The sequence below is a fragment of the Ciconia boyciana genome, chromosome 1, assembly GCF_034638445.1.
Source record: "Ciconia boyciana chromosome 1, ASM3463844v1, whole genome shotgun sequence".
In the NCBI taxonomy this organism is placed as follows: Eukaryota; Metazoa; Chordata; class Aves; order Ciconiiformes; family Ciconiidae; genus Ciconia; species Ciconia boyciana.
The window spans coordinates 202,338,732-202,359,671 of NC_132934.1; the positions used below are offsets into that span (position 1 = coordinate 202,338,732).

General features: G+C 41.0%; 1 protein-coding gene across 7 annotated transcripts in view; it reads right to left on the reverse strand.

Moving 5' to 3' along the window:
- Window positions 1–1,173: 1,173 nt before the first annotated feature.
- Window positions 1,174–20,940, reverse strand: part of ELMOD1 (ELMO domain containing 1) — a 62,361-nt gene continuing 42,594 nt past the window's right edge. For 4 of the 7 annotated variants that reach the window (XM_072850606.1, XM_072850608.1, XM_072850604.1 and 1 more), the window contains exons 6-12: window positions 17,015–17,144; window positions 14,057–14,190; window positions 12,798–12,866; window positions 12,462–12,485; window positions 10,238–10,288; window positions 8,592–8,725; window positions 1,174–2,936 (exon numbers count right to left, since the gene is read on the reverse strand). In XM_072850606.1, coding sequence (XP_072706707.1) covers window positions 2,764–2,936; window positions 8,592–8,725; window positions 10,238–10,288; window positions 12,462–12,485; window positions 12,798–12,866; window positions 14,057–14,190; window positions 17,015–17,144 — 715 coding nt within the window. In that variant the 3' untranslated portion in view covers window positions 1,174–2,763. Of the gene's footprint in view, window positions 2,937–7,361; window positions 7,598–8,591; window positions 8,726–10,237; window positions 10,289–12,461; window positions 12,486–12,797; window positions 12,867–14,056; window positions 14,191–17,014; window positions 17,145–20,940 lie in introns of all 7 variants that reach the window. The other 3 variants (XR_012040480.1, XM_072850605.1, XM_072850607.1) reach the window with 3 other exon arrangements.

Genomic DNA, 20,940 nt, shown 5'->3' on the forward strand with positions numbered 1-20,940 from the left:
TGCTGCCAATATAAATTATTTACCTGAGAAAAATACCTGTTAAAAAAGAAAGGTGCCGAAGAGCTTTACAGGCTGGGCAGGCAGCACTTGCTGCACGAGCTGCCCGTGCCACACAGGGCCAGGGACGATGTTGTCCCAGCAGCAGGCGTCCGGTCAGCTTCATGGGAGCCTCTGGGAGAGGAGATAACAGGTGAAGGGCAGCAACCATGAGGCTGTGGAAAGTTTTTCAAAAGATCCAACCTAAATCTTCTCTACTGTTAATTAAACCAAAGTCTGCACCCTGTGGTGAGTATAAATATTGATTCTACTTTCTTGAAACAACTTTTTATACTTTTTTTTTTTTCTGTTTCTTTATTTTTCTCCTTCCTAGGAAAAGCAGCATCCAGTTCCTCACAGGTCAGTTTGGAGATGTATCAGTGGTAGTGTAAATTCTAATTTTTTAAAAAGTTTACATTCGCATCATGGTAAGAGGCCATTCCTGGGGAGGAGGCAAGGCAGTGCCAGACAGACATCCTCCCTCAGCAGCGCACGGCCAGTTTGGCAGTCACCTCTGCCCCAGGTCTGACAAGGATTTTGAGAGCAAGGATGTCACGGGCCAAAGCTGAAGCACGAGTGGGAAGGACGATAAGATCTGTAGGCACCAGCATGCAGGGGCTTCACAGGAGGAGGAATTTCACACTTAGCTTCATTAAATCCATCTCCCTGCAAGACAGGAAAAACAATCGCCCAAAGCAGCTAGATTATAGCGACACAATCTGACATAGAGCCAGATGACATTTTCTGATTTTATTTGAAGTTGACATCTTGAGACGAGGCATAACAACTGAGAGGATCACACTGGTAAGAAGGTAGCAGGGACCTTCGTGCCTCCCTCCCACCCAACTCCATGAACTCCAGTACAGATATTAAAAATAAACCCGTGTAGCCTAACAAATTGCAGAAGGAATTTAAGCCAAAGTGGGGCAGGGAAAGAAAGCAAGAGTCTAAGATTTGAAACAATGAAAACTGTTGCTAGAAACTTATTTTAGAATCTGCAAGTGATGCAAAGTCCTCGATATCTAATGATTATAAATAACCACTTTCCAAAATCAATGGTAATAAGTTAAACATGCAGTTTTTATTCCTTGTATTTTCATGCAAAATATGCAATAGTTAATATTTCCAGTTCCATATTTCCAAATTCATTGGAGAAGACTAATTATCACAACACCCATAGAGTTTTGCTGGTTAACTCCGCAAGGAGTGCAAATTTCCAGCCCTGCAGAGAAGTCCTGATCCCCATCTTACATTTTAGCAAAGAAATGAGAAGGCTTAAATCCAAGAAGGAGGAACTTTAACCACTCCTATTGTTTTATTTTTTACTTATAAAGTGATGGCCCAAGCTGTAACTAGAAATGGTATAAAGAACCTGATCTGAGGAAGTTCAGATCACTCTTCAGATGAGGGAAATACCACAAAGCTGTTACATCCCCTTTTACCTGGTTCATTAAAGTAAAATAGCTTTCATCTGTATTACTGCATATCTCAAAAATAAAACCCACAGTGCTTCAGTTTAGAATGACATATAATTTATTCATATAATTCACAAGTAGTTGGACACTACTCAATTTAATCTCCATATGCAAGTGATTTACACATATAATACTAAAATTGATTGCTTAGAAGGTAAAAAATACCATGGGTATGAAATGCCATGGTAGATGCTGTTCAATATACTACACAATCTTAGTGTCAGACACTTTTACTCATTTATGTTTTTAGAAAAAAGGCAGTTTGCCATTTTTAATTTTTTTATAAGTAGTCTGGGAAACTCAAGTGGTTTTGCTCTAAACCTTCTAATCAATTATTTCTCCCAGTTCTTAGGAACTGAATTGACAACCAAAGCAACATTTTCAGTAGTTTAAAAAAAAAAAAAAAATAAAAATCTTTTTGCTCCCCTGAATTCACCAAGTACAATGTGACCAAATCATGTTGCCTTCCAACATGCAACACAAAATACTAACCCCTGTAGATTCAAAGGAATGTGCAGGAATTTAGACCATGCTTCAGCATGGTGGTGTTGGTGACGACAGCCTGATGATATAATTGTTGGCCCCTGCCAGTATCCAGTAGTTGTGAGTCTGTTTGTGGTTCACTGTGAATGTATTAGCATCACCAGACCATTTGGTATTCATGCAGCTGTGGAGTCTGATTGTAATTCTGCATAAACTCTTCTCACTGAAACTTGTCTCTCATAAGCCTCATTAATTCTGCATTAAGCATATATGGCTGCATGAAGAAAATTGGACTTTAATGCATTTGCCTGCATCAGATTAAATTACGCACATTATCTTCTATATGAGGTCCAAACATATATTTTGCTTGAAATGCCAGCAGTTATCTTAAAACATACCAAGAAGTTAAAAAGCTTTCACAATACAAGATCCAGCTACTTATTCCACATATACAAAAACACAGCTAGAGAAATACAATTCAATTGTCAATGCTGAATTATGAGGAAAGTCTAAAAAAATAGAAAAACTCTGATACCTGGACATCAATTCAGAATGTAACACTGCATAATGCCGCAATATGAGCACCCATTTAAAATGAGAAATCCCCAACAAGAGAAGCATAAGGGGATTAGTATGTGACAAAAATAGATGAATACTGCACCAAAAACATGCATACAATCGCCATGGTCATTCAGTATGCTAGTGAAGGTTTAAGCAGTGATCTAACACAAGAGTGAGACAGTGTTTCCAAATAAAATCAAGTGAGTAACTACATATTGATTAAACTTTCTGATGCAGCAAAATGAGGGCAGAGAGCCATCTCTGGGTTCTGGAGCTGTTTCAAGATTCGCTTGTGAAATTTCTCTCTGACACGATTAAACTCCATTATGTCCAGTGGATCCTCTTCAATCCAGAATTTGTGGAATTCATGCATTAAGTAGCCTACAAAATAATAAAAAAAGGAGAAGTAGAAGGGATAAATACAGTATGTAAAGATCACATACAAAGTTAGAAAGAAACCTGCAATTAACAATTATGATTTACACAGAGAGTCCTGGTCACTGAGGTCTGACACCTCACAACACTATGCAGGGACAAGACTAAACTAATTTTGGACAAACCCCAAATTTGATGAATATTATACATTGGCAAGACTTCTCACAATAAATACAAGAAATCACTACTTGTCTTGACATATGGATACATGAACTATTACATTAAACTAATGAGTATAAAAGCCAGGGAAGATGCTGCTGATGTTGCTCCACCAGCCTTTCGTTTATATTCAAGTTCTGCCTCACAGATTATTTCCTCATGGGAGCATTGCTTACTCTCCACTAAAAAAAGAGCGTACTTGTAGGCAACATAACAGCTACCATCACGTCTTTCTGTATTAACACTTCCTCCTCATGCATAATTTTACCTTGTGTGTGCATGACCTTGCTGGAAGTGTTGTTTAACACTTATGCCTATGATGCTGAAAACATGAATAATAAGGTGATATACAGAACCACTAGCTTTGGTAAGACTTCCCTGTTATAGGAAGAAACTTAATTCCCAAGTAGGTTTAATATAGAGGCTCTGATTAGCGCCTTTACCCTCGCAGTTCTGTGCCATCCTTAGACTCAAAGAGTTTCACTGACAGGAAAAATGGTACATCCAGCACTAGGACTTCAATGAACTGGACCCAATCTCTTGATCTCAACTTCCACAGCAGATGAACCACTGAAAAAGTATAATCTTTCATCCCAACACAGAAAAATGTGCAAGTAAGTTTTCTGTATTCCAGAAAGTGAGGGCATTTGTTGTAAAAAAGGCTTAATTGCTTTTATCCATTTATTTCTATTGTATGACAATTACAACACACATACTTCTAACTTAACTTTCAAGGTATATTTGCACAGTCATATTTTTCCCCCCATCACCAATTTGAGAAACTTCATTCAAAAGGTACTTTAAGTACATCTTCAATCTCTTCCGTACATTCCAACAGCCACAGGCTATTTCATTTCAAGAGATGTTACTTTCAAAGAAAAGCTCAATAAAACCCCTTTAAAAAAAAAAAATCACTACATAAAATGTAAAACATTAGATCTTCACCCCCCAAAATCTAGGAGATTTCCAAGAGGTACTTTCTGTACTTCAGCAGTGACTGTGTTGAGCGTGCCATTGAGCAATGCAGTTTCAAGCATTGCTTTAACAGTCAGAGAAGGCAACAGAACCCAAGAGCAGTGGGCCAAATGCAATTCTTAGCTTCATGTGTGTCCCCATGGCCTGAGGGAGCAGAAGGGTGCAGATGAGGTGACATGGTGGATCAGCATTTAGGAGGTCCATGCAGTCAACCATTGTGTTCCTCTACCAGCGAGGCTGCTGGCTGGGCAATGTAATTTTGACTTTCCAGTTCAGTCAGGCAGCCTGTAGGTATTTAATGCAGCCTAATGGTGTCTAGGTTTGAAGGAAATTTGAGGGAAACCGAGGATGACTGTGGTAGGGAGAGAAGAGAAACTGCAAGAGCATAAGAGCAGGGACTTGTTAGACTCAAACAGATAATCTCTGGATGAATCGTCCTTGCTTCAGGGAATTTTGCCTGTTGATGCTTTCTCTACAATAAAGTCCATTTGATAACCTCAAGTTTTTCCTAGGATAACCTTGAGTCTTTCCTAGGATAGCAGGCAGAGTGTACAGGAACATCTACCACCTTTACTGGCCCATTACTACAGCAGAGATCCACACAAGTTTTATCCCACTTCATAACTCATACAGGCATGGGCTGTAGAGGGAAGAGCTATCAAAAACAGCTCCCCCTCCAGCATCGTCATGATGGACTGGCCATGCTGGTCAGCAGACACAATGGTCCTGGGGCACAGTCCCAGGCTCAGCCAGCAAAACAGTCCTTCCTGCAGCCAAGACTTTGGCAGTGGCAACAAGACACTGTAAAGGTACCAAAACATGTTTATTCCACCTCCAAATTCAATGGTGGGGGATCTTAGACTTGGCAAGAAATCAGAACCAAGAATATGATATGGAATCATAGAATCGTTTAAGTCGGAAAAGACCTTTAAGATCATCAAGTCCAACCATGAACCTAGCACTGCCAAGTCCACCACTAAACCATGTCCCTAAGCACCACATCTACACGCCTTTTAAATACCTCCAGGGATGATGATTCAACCACTTCCCTGGACAGCCTCTTCCAATGCTTGACAACCCTTTCAGTGAAGAATTTTTTCCTAATATCCGATCTAAACCTCCCCTGGCACAACTTGAGGCCATTTCCTCTTGTCCTGTCACTTGCTACTTGGGAGAAGAGACTGATACCAACCTCGCTACAACCTCCCTTCAGATAGTTGTAGAGAGCAATAAGGTCTCCCCTCAGCCTCCTTTTCTCCAGACTAAACAACCCCACTTCCCTCAGCCGCTCCTCACAAGACTTCTGCTCTAGACCCTTCACCAGCTTCGTTGCCCTTCTCTGGACACGCTCCAGCACCTCAAGGTCTCTCTTCTAGTGAGGGGCCCAAAACTGAACACAGGATTCAAGGTGCAGCCTCACCAGTGCCAAGTACAGGGGCATGATCATTGCCCTAGTCCTGCTGGCCACACTATTTCTGACACAAGCCAGGATGCCATTGGCCTTCTTGGCCACCTGGGCACACTGCTGGCTCATATTCAGCCAGCTGTCAACCAACACTCCCAGGTCCTTCTCTGCTGGGCAGCTTTCCAGCCACTCTTCCCCAAGCCTGTAGCATTCCATGGGGTTGCTGTGACCCAAGTGCAGGACCCAGCACTTGGCCTTGTTGAACCCCATACAATTGACCTCGGCCCATCAATCCAGCCTGTCCAGGTCCCTCTGCAGAGCCTTCCTCCCCTCAAGCAGATCAACACTCCCGCACAACTTGGTGTTGTCTGCAAACTTACTGAGGGTGCACTCGATCCCTTAGTCCAGATCATTGATAAAGATATTAAACAGGACTGGCCCCAATACTGAGCCTTGGGGAACACCACTTGTGACCGGCTGCCAACTGGATTTAACTCTGTTCACCACCACTCTTTGGGCCTGGCCATCCAGCCAGTTCTTTACCCAGTGAAGTGTATGCCTGTCCAGGCCATGAACAGCCAGTTTCTCCAGGAGAATGCTGTGGGAAACCATGTCATAGGCTGTACTGAAGTCTATATAGACAACATGCACAGCCTTTCACTCATCCACTAAATGGGTCACCTGGTCATAGAAGGAGATCAGGTTGGTCAAGCAGGACCTGCCTTTCATAAACCCATGCTGGCTGGGCTTGATCACCTCGTTGTCCTGTATGTGCTGCATGATGGCACTCAAGATGATCTGCTCCATAACCTTCCCTGGCACCAAAGTCAGACTGACAGGCCTGTAGTTCCCCGGATCCTCCTTCCGGCCCTTCTTGTAGATGGCATCACATTTGCTAACCTCCAGTCAATGGGGACCTCCCCGGTCAGCCAGGACTGCTGACAGATGATTGAAAGTGGTCTGGTGAGCACTTCCACCAGCTCCCTCAGTACCCTTAGGTGGATCCCATCCAGCCCCATACATTTGTGTGTGTCTAAGTGGTGTAGCAGGTCGCTAACCATTTCCCCTTGGATTCTGGGGGCTTCCTTCTGCTCACTGTCCCCGTCTTCCAGCTCAGGGGGCTGGGTACCCAGAAAACAACTGGTCTTACTGTTAAAGACTGAAGCAAAGAAGGCATTAAGGACATCAGCCTTTTCCTCATTCTTTGTCACTATGTTTTCCCCCCACATCCAATAGAGGATGGAGATTCTCCTTAGCCCTCTGTTTGTTGCTAATGTATTTATAGACACATTTTTTAAAATTGTCTTTTACAGCAGTAGCCAGATTAAGTTCTAGCTGGGCTTTGGCCCTTCGAATTTTCTCCCTGCATAACTCATGATATCCTTGTAGTCCTCCTGAGTTCCCTGCCCCTTCTTCCAAAGGTCATAAACTGTCCTTTTTCCCCCCCGAGTTCCAGCCAAAGCTCTCTGTTCAGCCAGGCCAGTCGTCTTCCCCGCTAGCTCATCTTTTGGCACATGGGGACGGCCTGCTCCTGTGCTTTTAAGGTTTGCTTCTTGAAGGGTGTCCAGCCTTCCTGGACTCCTTTGCCCTTCAGGACTGCTTCCCAAGGGACTCTGTCAACCAGGCTCCTAAACAGGCCAAAGTCTGCCCTCTGGAAGTCCAAGGTGGCAGTTCTGCTGACTCCCCTTCCTTATTTCTCCAAGAATCAAAAATTCTATAATTTCATGATCACTCTGCCCAAGACAGCCTCTAACCATCACATCGCCCACAAGTCCTTCTCTGTTCACAAACAACAGGTCCAGCGGGGTGTCTTCCCTGGTTGGCTCACTCACCGCTTGTCAGGAAGTTCTCTTCCACACACTCCAGGAACCTCCTGGACTGTTTCCTCTCTGCTGTATTGTATTTCCAGCAGACATCCGGTAGGTTGAAGTCCCCCACAAGAACAAGGGCTAGCGATTGTGAGATATGGGAGCCAAACCAATCATACTAGACATATCCGTTCACAAGGCCATGGGCACATCAGGAATGTGGTGAAAAGACAGAGTAACACTTCCAATGAAAAGATGACCTGAAGATGCATAAATGGATATTTAGGTAGATACTTATCTGTCTTTTTTAATTTATCAAGCCAACCACCACCAAAGATGAAAGCCTAGCAGCTAAACTGCCCAGAGTTCCTACGAGCCAGCCTATCTAGGGCAGCAACCCAGAAACCGTCGCAAAAGGGAGAGCCCTGCTACAGTGTGGTATCTGCCCACATAAGATTCTGGGTGAATGATGCTTATTAAATAGCATACTTGTTCTGAAGAGCCTATACTATTTAATGAAAGAGATGCCCAGGACACTAGTATTTGCCATTAAGAAAATATTATAGCTGCAAAACAAAAAATCTGTTACCTAAATAGCCAAACTTAAAAAAAAAAAAAAAACACCAAACAAAAAAAAAAAACCAAAAAACCCCTCAACCCAACGGAACAAAACCTTTGCAGTTGTCATAAATGTGGAACACAGTGCATCTTGACTTCTTGTTATCAGTTTGTTGCCTGTACATTGAAAAAATATTAGAAGTGTTGCTCCCCCTGTGCAAGGAGGCACAGCAGGTCTGTGCTGTAGAAGGGATGCTCGAATACAGGTGAAAGGGCTGGGAAAGCATTATTTTGAGGGGGGACAAGTCTACCGAAGGGTGGAGGGTAACACTTGAATGTAGATGCAAATAGTTTAAGACAGTTGGATTTATGGGGAAGCAATCTCCAGAAGCTCTTTAAAGTACCTTTAGTTTCTTATTATTATTAAAATCAGTTTAAGAAGATAGGAAGTTCACTTTTTCAGGCACTTGGTGGGTTTTTTGTTTGTTTTTTTTTGTTTGGTTTGGTTTGTTTGTTTTACCCTTTGGTTTGGTAGCGGCATCCATCACAACTAAGAACTAAATCCAAGCATCCTAAAAGACAGGAGAGCAAGACTAGCACGATAGTGCTGTGTCAGCAGATTTTTAAAAAATATGGGTAGTGCAAAAGTATTAGCAGGAGTACAAATTATGTATTTCCCACCCTCCCGCCACTTACAGAACGTCTGCTGAAAGTGAGTTAGTGTTGGTGCTTCCGGAGCAACATTGTAGAAATGGGTCTTCAGAGCTCCACTCACAAGCAGGTTGTATGCGAGGTCTGTTATGTTAATGCCCACGATAGCAAAAGAATAGCTGTAAGAAAAAGAAGCAGCAACATTTGTGGAGAGTTTGTCTTCTTTCAGCACACTATAAGAAACGCTGATGACACTGACACTGCAGATTTTGTGTGCTACTGAGGTATATTAATTCTCTCCTTCATGAGCTTCCAAGGTGGGGGGGGTGGGGTGGAAAACAAGACAGACATTTATCCTGCCTGCTTTGTACACTCTAATGACAGTGTCTCCCTTGTGAACCATATGGTCACAGTGAAAACGGGAGTTTCATCACTGTGCCAGCATTTTCAGTGGAGCAGCACAGATTCATTCCTACAGAATAAGAACAAGCCCAGGCGTCCCTGTGCTTGCCTCTGACACAGGGCAAGCACTCCACATGGTGGCTGTGTCTGCAGGGTGACCCATCATTTGCTATTTTAACCCATCTGCCCCACTGGAATTCATTACCCACAGTTAGGAACATCAGGTTTCAACAATCAGTCCTATAAAGACATTCATATAGCTAAAAAGCCTGTGAAAAGGATCCAGCTGAGTCACCTTCAATTTATTCCTAACAGAGAACTAGATACACAGACCAGAAAACAGGCAAAAACCTAAGAGCATGCTGGAAACAGAAATAAGAAAATCAGACTCATGAAGCAAACCCCTGTCCTGCTAAGAGATATCAACAAGGAAAGTATTTTTAGGCACAACAGAACTCAGAAATTGGAAGTTATTTCTTAATTTGTGAGCCTGTTGCATAAAGAACTTGACATTTCTGGCAGTGACTATTTCCCAAGAAAACATATAGTGTCCCACACTGACATTTAGTGATAAAAGCAAACTTGTTTAGTTATTCCGTGATTTTTTTTTTTTCTCCTCTAAATACAGCTGTCTTCTGTAGACTGTCCTGGGTATTTTTTCAATTATCTCTACAAGCAAATCAAAATACTTTCTTTTTCATTAACCTTTGATATATTTCAGGAAGAAAAATAAACAACTAAAAGTCCATAAGTTAACTGCAATGTGAGGCCTAATGGAAAGTTTCACAGAAAAATTAAATATGGGCATTTAAGTGTTGTATTACATATTTTCAGATACACTCAGAAGGAACATTCAGTTCCATACTCATGAATAATGCAGCTATACCAAACCCACTGCCTAAGAAGAAAAAAGCCTCACCACTATTTCTTCCCTATTATACTTTCCTGAAAGCAGATCAGAACCCCGCTCTGACAGTAAGAAGTGAGACTTGATCACATTGTGTGTTAAGAAGAATTAAACAGATAGTCATCACTGCACTATTCATAGCATACAGAGAAAGCTTCTCCTTGCTACAGCATTTTTGGGTTATTTTTCCTAATTCTTACTTCAAACTGTTTTTCCTGTAATCTTTGATCAAAAGCAAGGTGTGGTTAAGACAATACATGTTAGTATGTACACTGAAATTTCCTTTAAAAAGTAACCAGGAAACACGTTTTTCCCCTCAAATATACAGCATCATTGCTAACTGTTGTGTTTGTGGCAGCTTTAAGAAGATTTTTAAACTTACCCGATTGCCTTATCAAACTTTTTCTTCTCCCATTCGGCTTTGCTGAATTGGCTGAGGGGGGGGGGGAAAAAAAATTAAATCCAGATATTGCCATACATTACTAACTGACAAATATTTTCTTTCAATTTCTTTGATATTATAACATTGACTGAACATGGTATTTCACCTTCATGGCTAATCGCATGTACCTCTGCTTCTGACTGAATGGACTGGTATAAAAAGACTTGAAATGGCTAACTGGCTTTATAGCATTGCTGATAAACTTGTCTCATCATTACAAAGTATGCACCTACATCAATGTTCTCAGTAAAAGCCAGTTATTTTCTATATTGACCACAAAGATGATCCACTTCAATTAAGTCTGCGCTATACAAAAAGTTGAAAATAGGACATTTCTTTTAACTAATCAAAGATGGTTTTAGCCTTTTGTGTTTTCAAAGATATACATGACACTCATGCCTGGAGGCATGATTCACCTGAGGCAGCAAACATCAAAAATACTACTCTGATAGAAAGTTTTTATATCCAGCCAAATTAGAAACCACTCAACAGCCAAAAATAAGGAACAGTATTTCCTATTATTTGGCACAATAATGCAGAGCTTTTCAAGGACACAAAGTCCCTCCCTTAAAACAAAATTAGTTCAGGAACAGATTGATTTTAGACTAAGTTTCTGCTGTTCAACAACATTTTCATTTAAAAGAGCTGTGTGATGCAACCAGTCAGCCGACATCCCACTAATCAGGTTTTAATCTACTCAAATGGAGCAAGTTTAGCAGAAATCATCGCCTGCATTTATCGCCAGCTAAAAGCAGGCACAGAACCGACCCTAACCAGTGGGCTACAACTTAGACATGCCTGTGGGAGTTTTGCCTTGGTAAGGCAGATCAGAGTTTGCAAGCTTCAGATCCCAAGTTCTAGACAGCTATGTGTGAAAGTGTTGTTCTTGGACTATACTTGAACTACAATAAGCATATATTACACTAAAAACAATCCCCTGAGCTTCATGTAAATATAGTATTTAAAAACTGTTGGCATTAAAGATGCTAATAGGTGGTAGCCTATTAGCCACCCATCCTGGCCTGAATGTTACCAGGTGGCATGCATGAGGACAAAACTTCACCTCCTAAATGGCGCTGCATACAGGAATACATCAGTCTTCACTCATTCTCTAAAATCTTAACCATCTTTGTAGGCTGTGGCATAACATCACTTAAAAAACCCCAAGCAAACACTGAATAATAAAGGTGGCACATGTAGGATGTGGACAAGCAATACAGTTCAAAAATAGAAATTACATTGATCATGATCACATCAAAAACCAGCACGGCTGCTAAGCAACCACACCAGGAAGAACACCATGGGCACCACCAGCAGCATCTATCTTCTACTGAATGCTCTTTCAAGGAATAGAAATTGCACATGCTCACACAGCACTCCAAGATGGTCGTTGGTAAATCAAACATGTAAATGAAGAACACTAATGTGTTCCAAGTGCTTTTTGTCACAGAATTACCATTGGGAATTCAACCACAAAATACTGAGGAGATCAAAAGCTTCACAGGATTCAGATGTGGACCTGCTATATGGATATCTAACATTACTGGCAGAAGAAAAATGTCTTTCAAGGCAACTGATTACCATGTAACTGGCTAAGAGGCATCTCCCCCCCCCCCCCCCCCCAGTTATGGAATAAATCTCCTATTCACAAATCATTCACAGCACAAAATTTTTGCCACTTGAAGGTACCTGATCTCTCAACACTCAGGACAATGAACTAGCCAGATTAGACCCATCATTAGTCAAGGCAGACAGAGTATGTGACTATAAATAAAGGGGCTCTTCAGCTGTGCTAACAAATCCTTGGCCCAGACTATTTCTGTATGGTCACAGCTGTTGTTACCATAATGGCACTACTTAGACTTTTTTCCTAAAGGTAAAAGTCACCCAAAATTTGTTCGTTAAGCCTGGTACTAAATAGGTCTAAAATAAGAGTGCTTTAGCTACATCAAGCAAGGCTGATTTCATTCTGTATATATAAGCATGCTCAGATGTACCCAGTGTTGCACCATCAGCTACGTTTGAGTTAACTTTAGAGAAAGGAATAAGGATCTCTTGGTTTTGCAACAAGGAATTTCAGTTTATTACATGCCAAATTGCAGTATGGCTTGATCTTTATTTACATGTAGGGTCTCATAAAACTAAGAGAAAAGAAAAAAAATACCTTAGTTCCTTCTTAGTGACTTCCCTTCATTATGAAAAGACAAAAGAATTAAAAGAACGGTAAATAAAAATACAAAATCACTTGAAATTAGAAGTATAAGTGAAAACATTTAACACTGTTTAACTATTTCTAAGATTCAGCATACAAGTTTGCCTCTTGGACTTGATCAGTTTTCAGGATTGGTACTTGAAAACAGATAGCATGTGGCAATACTCACGCATATGCCCAACAAAAAGAAAAAAAACCAAACAACAAAACCAAAACCCCAGCCCCCTCGCCCAAACACCAGCCAGCACAGTGCTCTCTCAAGCTATTTTTTCAGGTCTCAAGCATTACCTGTATTTAGGCTGAAGAGAATCAGAGAGAACTTGCTGAGCTATCTCAGTGTCCCATTCAGCAAAATACCTGCAGATATATATATTTAGGGTGAATTGTTAAGGAAACACAACCAAAAAAAAGCATCTTAAGTCATATTAAGCTGTCCATACACACCCTTTTAAAGGTCACTACATGTGTTATGCAGTGTGAGTAGCATCTGACATGTTAAATTCACTCAGACCCCCAAAATGAAAGATAAAAACAGCCTCAAATTATAAGTGCAATCCTATCAGCACTTAGTGAACGTGCATTACCAGAGTTCCCTTTCTACCCACCCTACAGAAAAATCAGTTGCTAGAGCATGTTAGCTGCTGAGCTCAAGAGAAAGCAGTTCAGGCTTCTTGATCTGGCAGATTCATTAAGCATGATGAGAGTCATCACAGGAGACTAAGAAATGAAATACATGGTAGGGATTCATCTCCCATGGAAGTTCAAAGCCAGAGTCAAGAGTCCAGATTCTCAACTGAGCTTTGCTAGAGAATGACATACAGACAGTGGATGATTTATGTCCTTCAATCTGTAAAAGCAGAAAATATTTATTTTTCCCCTCCTAGGAGGACGTTATTTTACCAAATGTTTCTAAGTTATGTAACTACCTGCAGTAGATACAAAGGCTGGAGGAAATAACAGGCATTGATCAATTCCCAAATTACCAACCACAGATATGGTACCAACGCTTGGTGTGCGTGAGGCGGAAGGGAAGTGATGTAAACTCACTGCTTAATTTTGAGTATCGACAGAAATTGAAGAAGTAGTCCAACTACAGAAGTCTGCTATCAGTGGCTGCATTTGAAGTGTTTTGCCTAAGAATTCAGCATGAAATTCCCAAACAAGAAAGCTGAGCAGTAACATAGCCCTCCCACCTACCCACTTCCAGGGCATTTTCTTTAAGGAGATCTAGATATTGGTGAAAATATACTTTACAGTTTCTTTCTTGTGGGAAGAGAGTGCTAACTTACTGTGTCACAGAGAAACTAAAAAAAGGGCTTAGCAAGCGGTATTACTGAGTTGAATTAGGAATACTGAAAGAAAAGAGACCCCTTCGAGAAGAGAAACCCTCCAAAAACTGGGCGAGCAAATACATTATTTCATTTTTTTATATGAAGTCTCTAACACTTTTATAAGTTATTCCCACAGACTTGCTAAAAATCTGCAGGTAATGCTGCTTTTCATTACTTCAGACACACATAAGCCCATCTACAGAGGACCATACTTACACCAAGTTATATAAGCCCAGGAGACCCATCCCTCTAAAGTCTGTTTTAGGATCGTCACCTTGGAAACCAATTTCACACCACTGCTTTGAAATCCGAGCTTTCAGTGGCGAATTGGGCTTCAAGCATTTCCACAACTAGGAAGATTACAGGTAAAACATAATTAAAACTTCCACACATTAGTATGGCTTTTTCTTCTTTTTAAACCAAGCTAAGTTCTGACGTAACATCACTGCATTGCTATCCCAGCAACTCAAACATAAAATCAAATTAAATTCCTGGGGGTGAGGAGGGTGGGGGGGAAATCCCAAACCACTCTTAAGTATTACAGACATTTCAGCCCTACAAGGCCCTTCCGACCTTAGCAGCTGCTGTAATGTCTCGCACAAGGACTTGTTTTGTTCACGCTTTGTGCATCATACTAGCATCTGCCTCCATAAGCACAGAGACAGGAATGGGCTGGTATTTGGTTGTAAATCACTGACAGCGCAGCAGGCAATCAGCCCTCAGGTCCCTGAGGCTCTGCAGCAATCTTTTCTCCGGCATCTTTTGCAAGTCTCTGGAAGGGTTATAAATCAAGAGGTGCTGACTTGGCTACCACAGTGCTGAAAAGCAAATTGGAGAGCATAAAAAAAAAATAATCCATACAAGAATAGCATGTGCCACCTTCAGATTTAACTAAGGGGTGAATCATTCATTGATCTCACATAAAAAAAGGACAAAGTGATTTAACAAGCCAGACCCTCAGATGGAATAAATCCACTTAGCTACACTGGTCCAGCGACTTTAGTGCCTAAATATCATGTTGCTAGGCACCTAAAAGCAGCCTAAATTGACATGTCTGGCAAATACATACCTTCCACACACTTCATGCGCCATATCACAAAGTCACCCTTTCCAAAGTGTATTAAAAAAATCAGGTGTTCTCCATAAACCATGAGTTGGTGAGTAGGGCCTCAAGAAATGCACTTACACAAAGCCTACCTAAAGGAAAGATCTATATGCACATTTCCTAAATAAATAACCCAGAAATTGTATTCATTTTAGCAATTCTAACTGCATTTAAAATGAGGTGCCTTAGGAAGGTTAAAACTTTAATGATTTCACTTTGTAATGACTCCATAAAGCATCATGGTTTAAATCATATTTGCTATCTTTCTTGTTCATCCATTGACAGTAAATACAGTAGTATTCATTAGTTCAATCACATTAAGTTAATCTTTCTCTCATTCATGAAGGGCACTCCTGGTAAACATGAATAAATGATAGACATTAGGAACTCAAATTACCCAGTGCAGAGATCACTTAGCAGAATATCTAGAAGGAACGAAAACCAACTGGCCTATTCTTCCTCAGCATGGGTTGGAAACCAAATTAAACCCTTGGACATATTTCCATTTGACATGAGAATTTGCAAAAGCAAAATGCCTGCTGTAAACAAGTGCTAATACACAGGTTACGCTAGAGGCAGATGGTGAAACTGATACTTTCTTCAACGTTACAAATTTTACAGCCTAAGCTGCACTGTTTAATCTCCCCTCAGACAAATGCTTAGTTTCCATTCTGTTTTTATTCTTCTGCAGTTATGTTTTTAAAGCACTTAAGTGACTACACATCATTGCTGACATGATTCTCAGGAGCATCTAAGAACCGGGACCTGGCCCTCACAGGCTGGGTGGCTGGGAAGGAGACCACAGCCAGCTCCTCGGTGCTTCTCACCTGTGATCCCTTATAGGCAGCCTTCCAGACACCTACAGGAATTCTCTGACCACGAGAGGCATTTTTTAGAAATAGTTATTTGTATCCTTAAGTGCTTATATAAGATGCCTACTGGAATTTTTGGAAGTGCCTGGAAACCCAAGTAACTAAGGTAACATTTCCAGAAGCTCCCACTGTACCTTGTGTAAGGCACTACACTGCAAACTGCAGCGTGGAAGACAGCTTCATCATCATGTGCTATAAAATCCCAACAAAAAAAGTTGGATGGGGACAGAAGCAAAGGAAGCATTTAAGTTTTCAATATTTTTGTTTAAAATAATAAAAAAGCCCCAAACAGGTGGTATGTTTTTATAACACATCTGAAAATTCTGTAAGAAGGCATTTTGCTTGTAGATAAGGTCATTATCACTATTCTATGTTTCTTGCCATTTCTCTGAAGCATCTTGCACTAGCTACGGTCAGAAATAGGATCAGAATAAATTCTGGGACTTGCTATTAGGCCATTTTCCACCCCCTTTATTCTCTCCTCAATTCCTTTCTAATATAAGAGCTCTCTAGCTCTCCCTCTGCTTATGGCTTCAAGATCATCTTCCTGAAAAAATACTTTTATTATCTGTTCCAGTGCAAGGCTTTCCTGAAGGCATGAAGTACGTAAGACCCAACTGGTATGGTTTTCATCACTGCGTGTGTATTATCTAAAGAATAGTTTCATTTTGTTACATTGAAAAATATATTTGGTAAATACAGATACGTAAGTCGTCATCTCCCACCCTTCCACCCCATACAGTGAAAGCTAGAGGTTTGCCATTGCGATACACAGACAATGTCTTCAAAAATACATTAAATTGAAGAAAAAAAAAAGTTTATTCTGGTTAAGAGAGAAAAATACCCTTCTCATGTTGAAGAAAGGTGTACTGAATTAGGACATATGACTATTTTTCCAGAGCTCATAGCACAGAGCTGTTATCTGCAGTAAGAGCTGGGTATCCTGTGCCTAGACACAGTCCAGCCAAGGGACACGCATTCATCAACCAGGGAACGAGCTGCTTGCTTGGCAGGTGTTACACCCAGACTAGATTAATATGCTGCGTAGCCTTATCTTACAACAGGTACACGATGGAGGAAGGCGAAAATACCTCTCGACGTTTTAAAGAGGTTTATAAACCAGGCCGTTTGGAGGTGACATGAATAAAGGATGCCTTCTAAATACTTATGCCCTCTAAGGACCTCTTAAGCACCTACCTTCAGAAGCATTTCCTCATGTTGTGGATTCTCCGAATCATATGGCTCTCTGCGCAGCTTTTCAACCTCTGCAATCAGATTTCTGTACCCCACAATCTGCAGCAGGCATGCCTGAAGAGATACTCCCAACCTGGGGAGGGGAAAAAGGAGCAACATAATCCAACTCAGTCATAGGTAGCCATGAAACAGCACTATGCATACATACTCATTTAATTCACATGAGTCATGTTACATCAATTAATTAATAGACTAATACTTTAATTACAATGGGAGAATTTCCAAGAGATCAATATTACATTAAACAAGGCCTTGTGAAATGCCTAGTGTTATTTAGTGCCTTCCTTACATAATAAAATTTGGGATTTTTTAGATCTTTGAACTGTGAATTTTCACACATTGAAATATCATTGTAACTGTACATAGCAGCATTGAACGCCTGCTACAAGCTGACTGAATCTTTCCCCTCATTCAAATGGCAGCTTCTCAAACAATGCCCTGAGACCAGAGATATGAACTTAAAAAGGGGTGAGTGGGAGAACTCAGCAAAAAGCTAAAAATACTCATGTTGCTTCCATGCCACAAAAGCTCACATAAAGAAGCCAAAAACCCAAAGGAATATAGTTCAAAGATCTGCCTTCTAGGCAGCAATTTTTTCGGTCTCACGTTAAGAATAACCATAATGGCTCTCTCCATTATAGAGCAGATTTTACATTTCCTTTTTACATACCCTGATGCATCGTTAAAAAAAACCAAAACCAACAAAAAACCAAAAACCAAAAGCCACCACCCCCCACCAAATATGTGGCTTCCAAGGCTTTAAATTACAAAGACTTATTTAGTTTCAGGTTAAGATTTTATAATATTAAATACAATTTATGCAGTACACAACTGCCACACTCATAAGAATATTTAATTACCTGTGGGAATAAATCCTTTAATTTTTAATAATGTCTGAAATTATCTGAACACCTAGTATGAATTTGGAGGTCACAGTTAGATCTGTATCCTCATTCCTCTGTGGAACACAGACTGCACTGATATTAACCTGCACAGGTTCCTCATCTGTCTTGTTTGATGTACTGAAACATTTTGTTTATTCCATAATACTGTTAAATTTTCTGAGCAAAAGGATTTTCACTGCTTATCTTTTGAGATTAATCTACGGAATCAGAGATGTCACCATTAGGCCATTTCTCTTGCTGCAATTTCATGCTATTTGTGGCTATAACCCTTTTGGAATAACCTGTGCAGCGTTTTCCTTCCTTTGCTTTTTTTTTTGGGGTGTGGTTTTGGTTGGTCAGTTGGGGTTTTTTTTTGTCGTTTTTTTGTTTGTTTTTTTTTCCACATGCTTCATTTGCTATACCCTACAGTTTTACAGAAAGGCTGGATTTCAAAGAAAGCTGAAAAGCCTGACAAGACTGCACATGAATTGCTGTAGTGCATCACTAAACCACAGCCATAATGTTTTTAACTACTCAATAACCTCAGAATAATTTAGAGCAGAACACCACAGGCAGTGGCAAAGCAGAGCAATTTTATATTAAAAAAAAAGAATATATTTTTAAGTTCCAAGTTGCAGAACATATACAAAGCAAGCCATGTCTACTCTTTAGATAAAGCCAGCCAAGCGCTCCGTGCAATGTTATTCATGGGGGCCGGGGGGGAAATTAGTTTCCCCACTCTCCTTTTCATTAAGCTTTTGCTCTCCTCCTTGCCCCAGCAGCACCAAGCAGAGGACATGGGTGAGCTGCTGATGCCCCAAGCCTCCTCCCTGCCACTGGCGGTGGCAGTTCTCAGAGCACAGGAGCAACCTGCCCAGGCTGGCACCCCATCTCACTCAGCTCCAGGTGCTCCACAAGATGGAGGAGAGCCTGAAACTGGGAGTATTTCAGGGACTGCTACTGTAGGTAGTGTAGATTGCACGTGTCACCACCTGGTTATTCAACCTACTTGCTCCCACAACTACACATACACACTTATCTCAGAGGCATTGATAAAGTGCCTCCCTCTCTTCAGGTCATGGCAGCCCATAGCATTCAAGGACAGCTCAGTGCAAACACCCCTGGGATGCTAGTTCAGCTCTGCAAAGATGCTACAGTAACAAAAATGACTGCATACAGATTTGCAGAAACACATATAGTATGACACATGGCCCCTTGTCCTTACCCCAGGAGATGTCAAGTCTCTACTATGCAAGGGAAGATTAGAGCTTCTGAGCAAGACAGTTTGGATGCAGGGTTTTTTATGTACAAGAGTAGGCAAGACAATGTCTTTTCCTTAATCCTGCCCAAAGAAATAGCTGACATGCTTTTGCTGAAGTTTCTCCAGAAAAATTTAGTATAAAATAAATGACTGGCATGTTAAACTTCAGTGCAGACGCTTAAAGTTTAGTAGAACTACGATTAGTTTAATATAAGGAGCAATTTAGTGGCAGAGTGTGTTCCTATGTATGTGGCACCACCTTGCACATCCAAGGCCCTTATTTCTCACTATTTTAAAGAGTTATTTCACCAAACTGGGGCAGTGGGGTGGGAAAGACTCAGTCCTGTAAAATGTTGAGTGCATGGGTTCCATTCCAAAAACAATTAATCATTTGTTCTGTGCTAAGCATATGAACACCACCTGGGTTAAACAAAAAATAGTTTAGGGGTTTTTGTTTGTTTTATTAATATTAGGACCAGATCACTCAAAATGTAACTTAAGGTTCGGGGGCCCAAGTCAAGCAAGCAGAAGTCATTTGCACCTCTGCGCTCTCTCTCTTCTGGAAGACAGCATTTCTTCAGAGGCCAAAGGCAATACCATGAGGAGAATCAGATGGTGATCTACGATGTCATACAAAATACTACTTTAATGAATTCCTTGTTTTTTCTTGGAATTATTCCACTCAGTTACCCAAGGGTCCAACACTGAGAAGCGAGTACTTGAATCAGTCTGATTGCTAACGCTGCCGTTACTGATGTCCACAGGCCAGGCTCTGAGCTGTGCACATTTACGTCCTGCAGTTTTTCCTCATATGTCACCTTCACTAATTTTGCCATCACTGATTTTTTTCTGAATTTCAGCTATCAGTGTCCTGTGCAATACAGGAGTACCAGAGCTGTGACACCCTCCTCGGATGGGCAGCCTCTCAGCATGGCCTCACATCCACTTGAAGCAGCTGCTCTTTCATCACCCTCCCTTTGAAGGTCATGTGGGCAAGGTCCTGTGAAGTGACACCCCTGGAAAAGCTCCGGGCCCACTCCCAGAAAAACTTCATAGGGCTTCTCATCTATGAGAATGAGGTTTTTTTCCTTTGTTTTGTTTCTCTTATTTCCTTCCCTTCTTTAATGGTTGGATCACCATTTTTTCAATCCAGGTGGACAGTGGTCACGTCCACAACAGTTGTGTCTCAAGTTAGAGACACCCAGTGTGCTCTATTTCCTTTATGATCAGTGAAGCCTCATTTTAAGACTACCCAGTTACTGTCCTTTTCACTGGGGGGTAGGGCTGAGGGGTCATTCCTGTAATAAGACAAAAAAAATTTATATTTTTCTAACTGAGGTTTTGGGTTTTGTTGTTGCAGCAAGACCTTGGGACCACCTTACCTGTTGATGCTGCTGACCACTGAAAGAAAAGCAGCTATCAATTTATGGATGCCCATTTTGTATTATGTACATCAATTTCAAGTTTGGGAAGAGGAGTGAACCTCAGACTGATCACCTGAATAATACAACCCTCAACATTTTTCCCATCGATTGCTGACCTAGACCATCTTGTACCTTAAGGTAGTGGCTGAGAGGTAAGGCAACCACAAGTGTGTTATCACTTACTCTTGAAATACATGCTTGTAATTTTAATGGTTTGTTGTCAATCTCTTCTAACCACTAACATCTTGTGGCATTAAAAGAATATCAACTATGTTGTATCGTTAAAACTTGTGTTTGGAT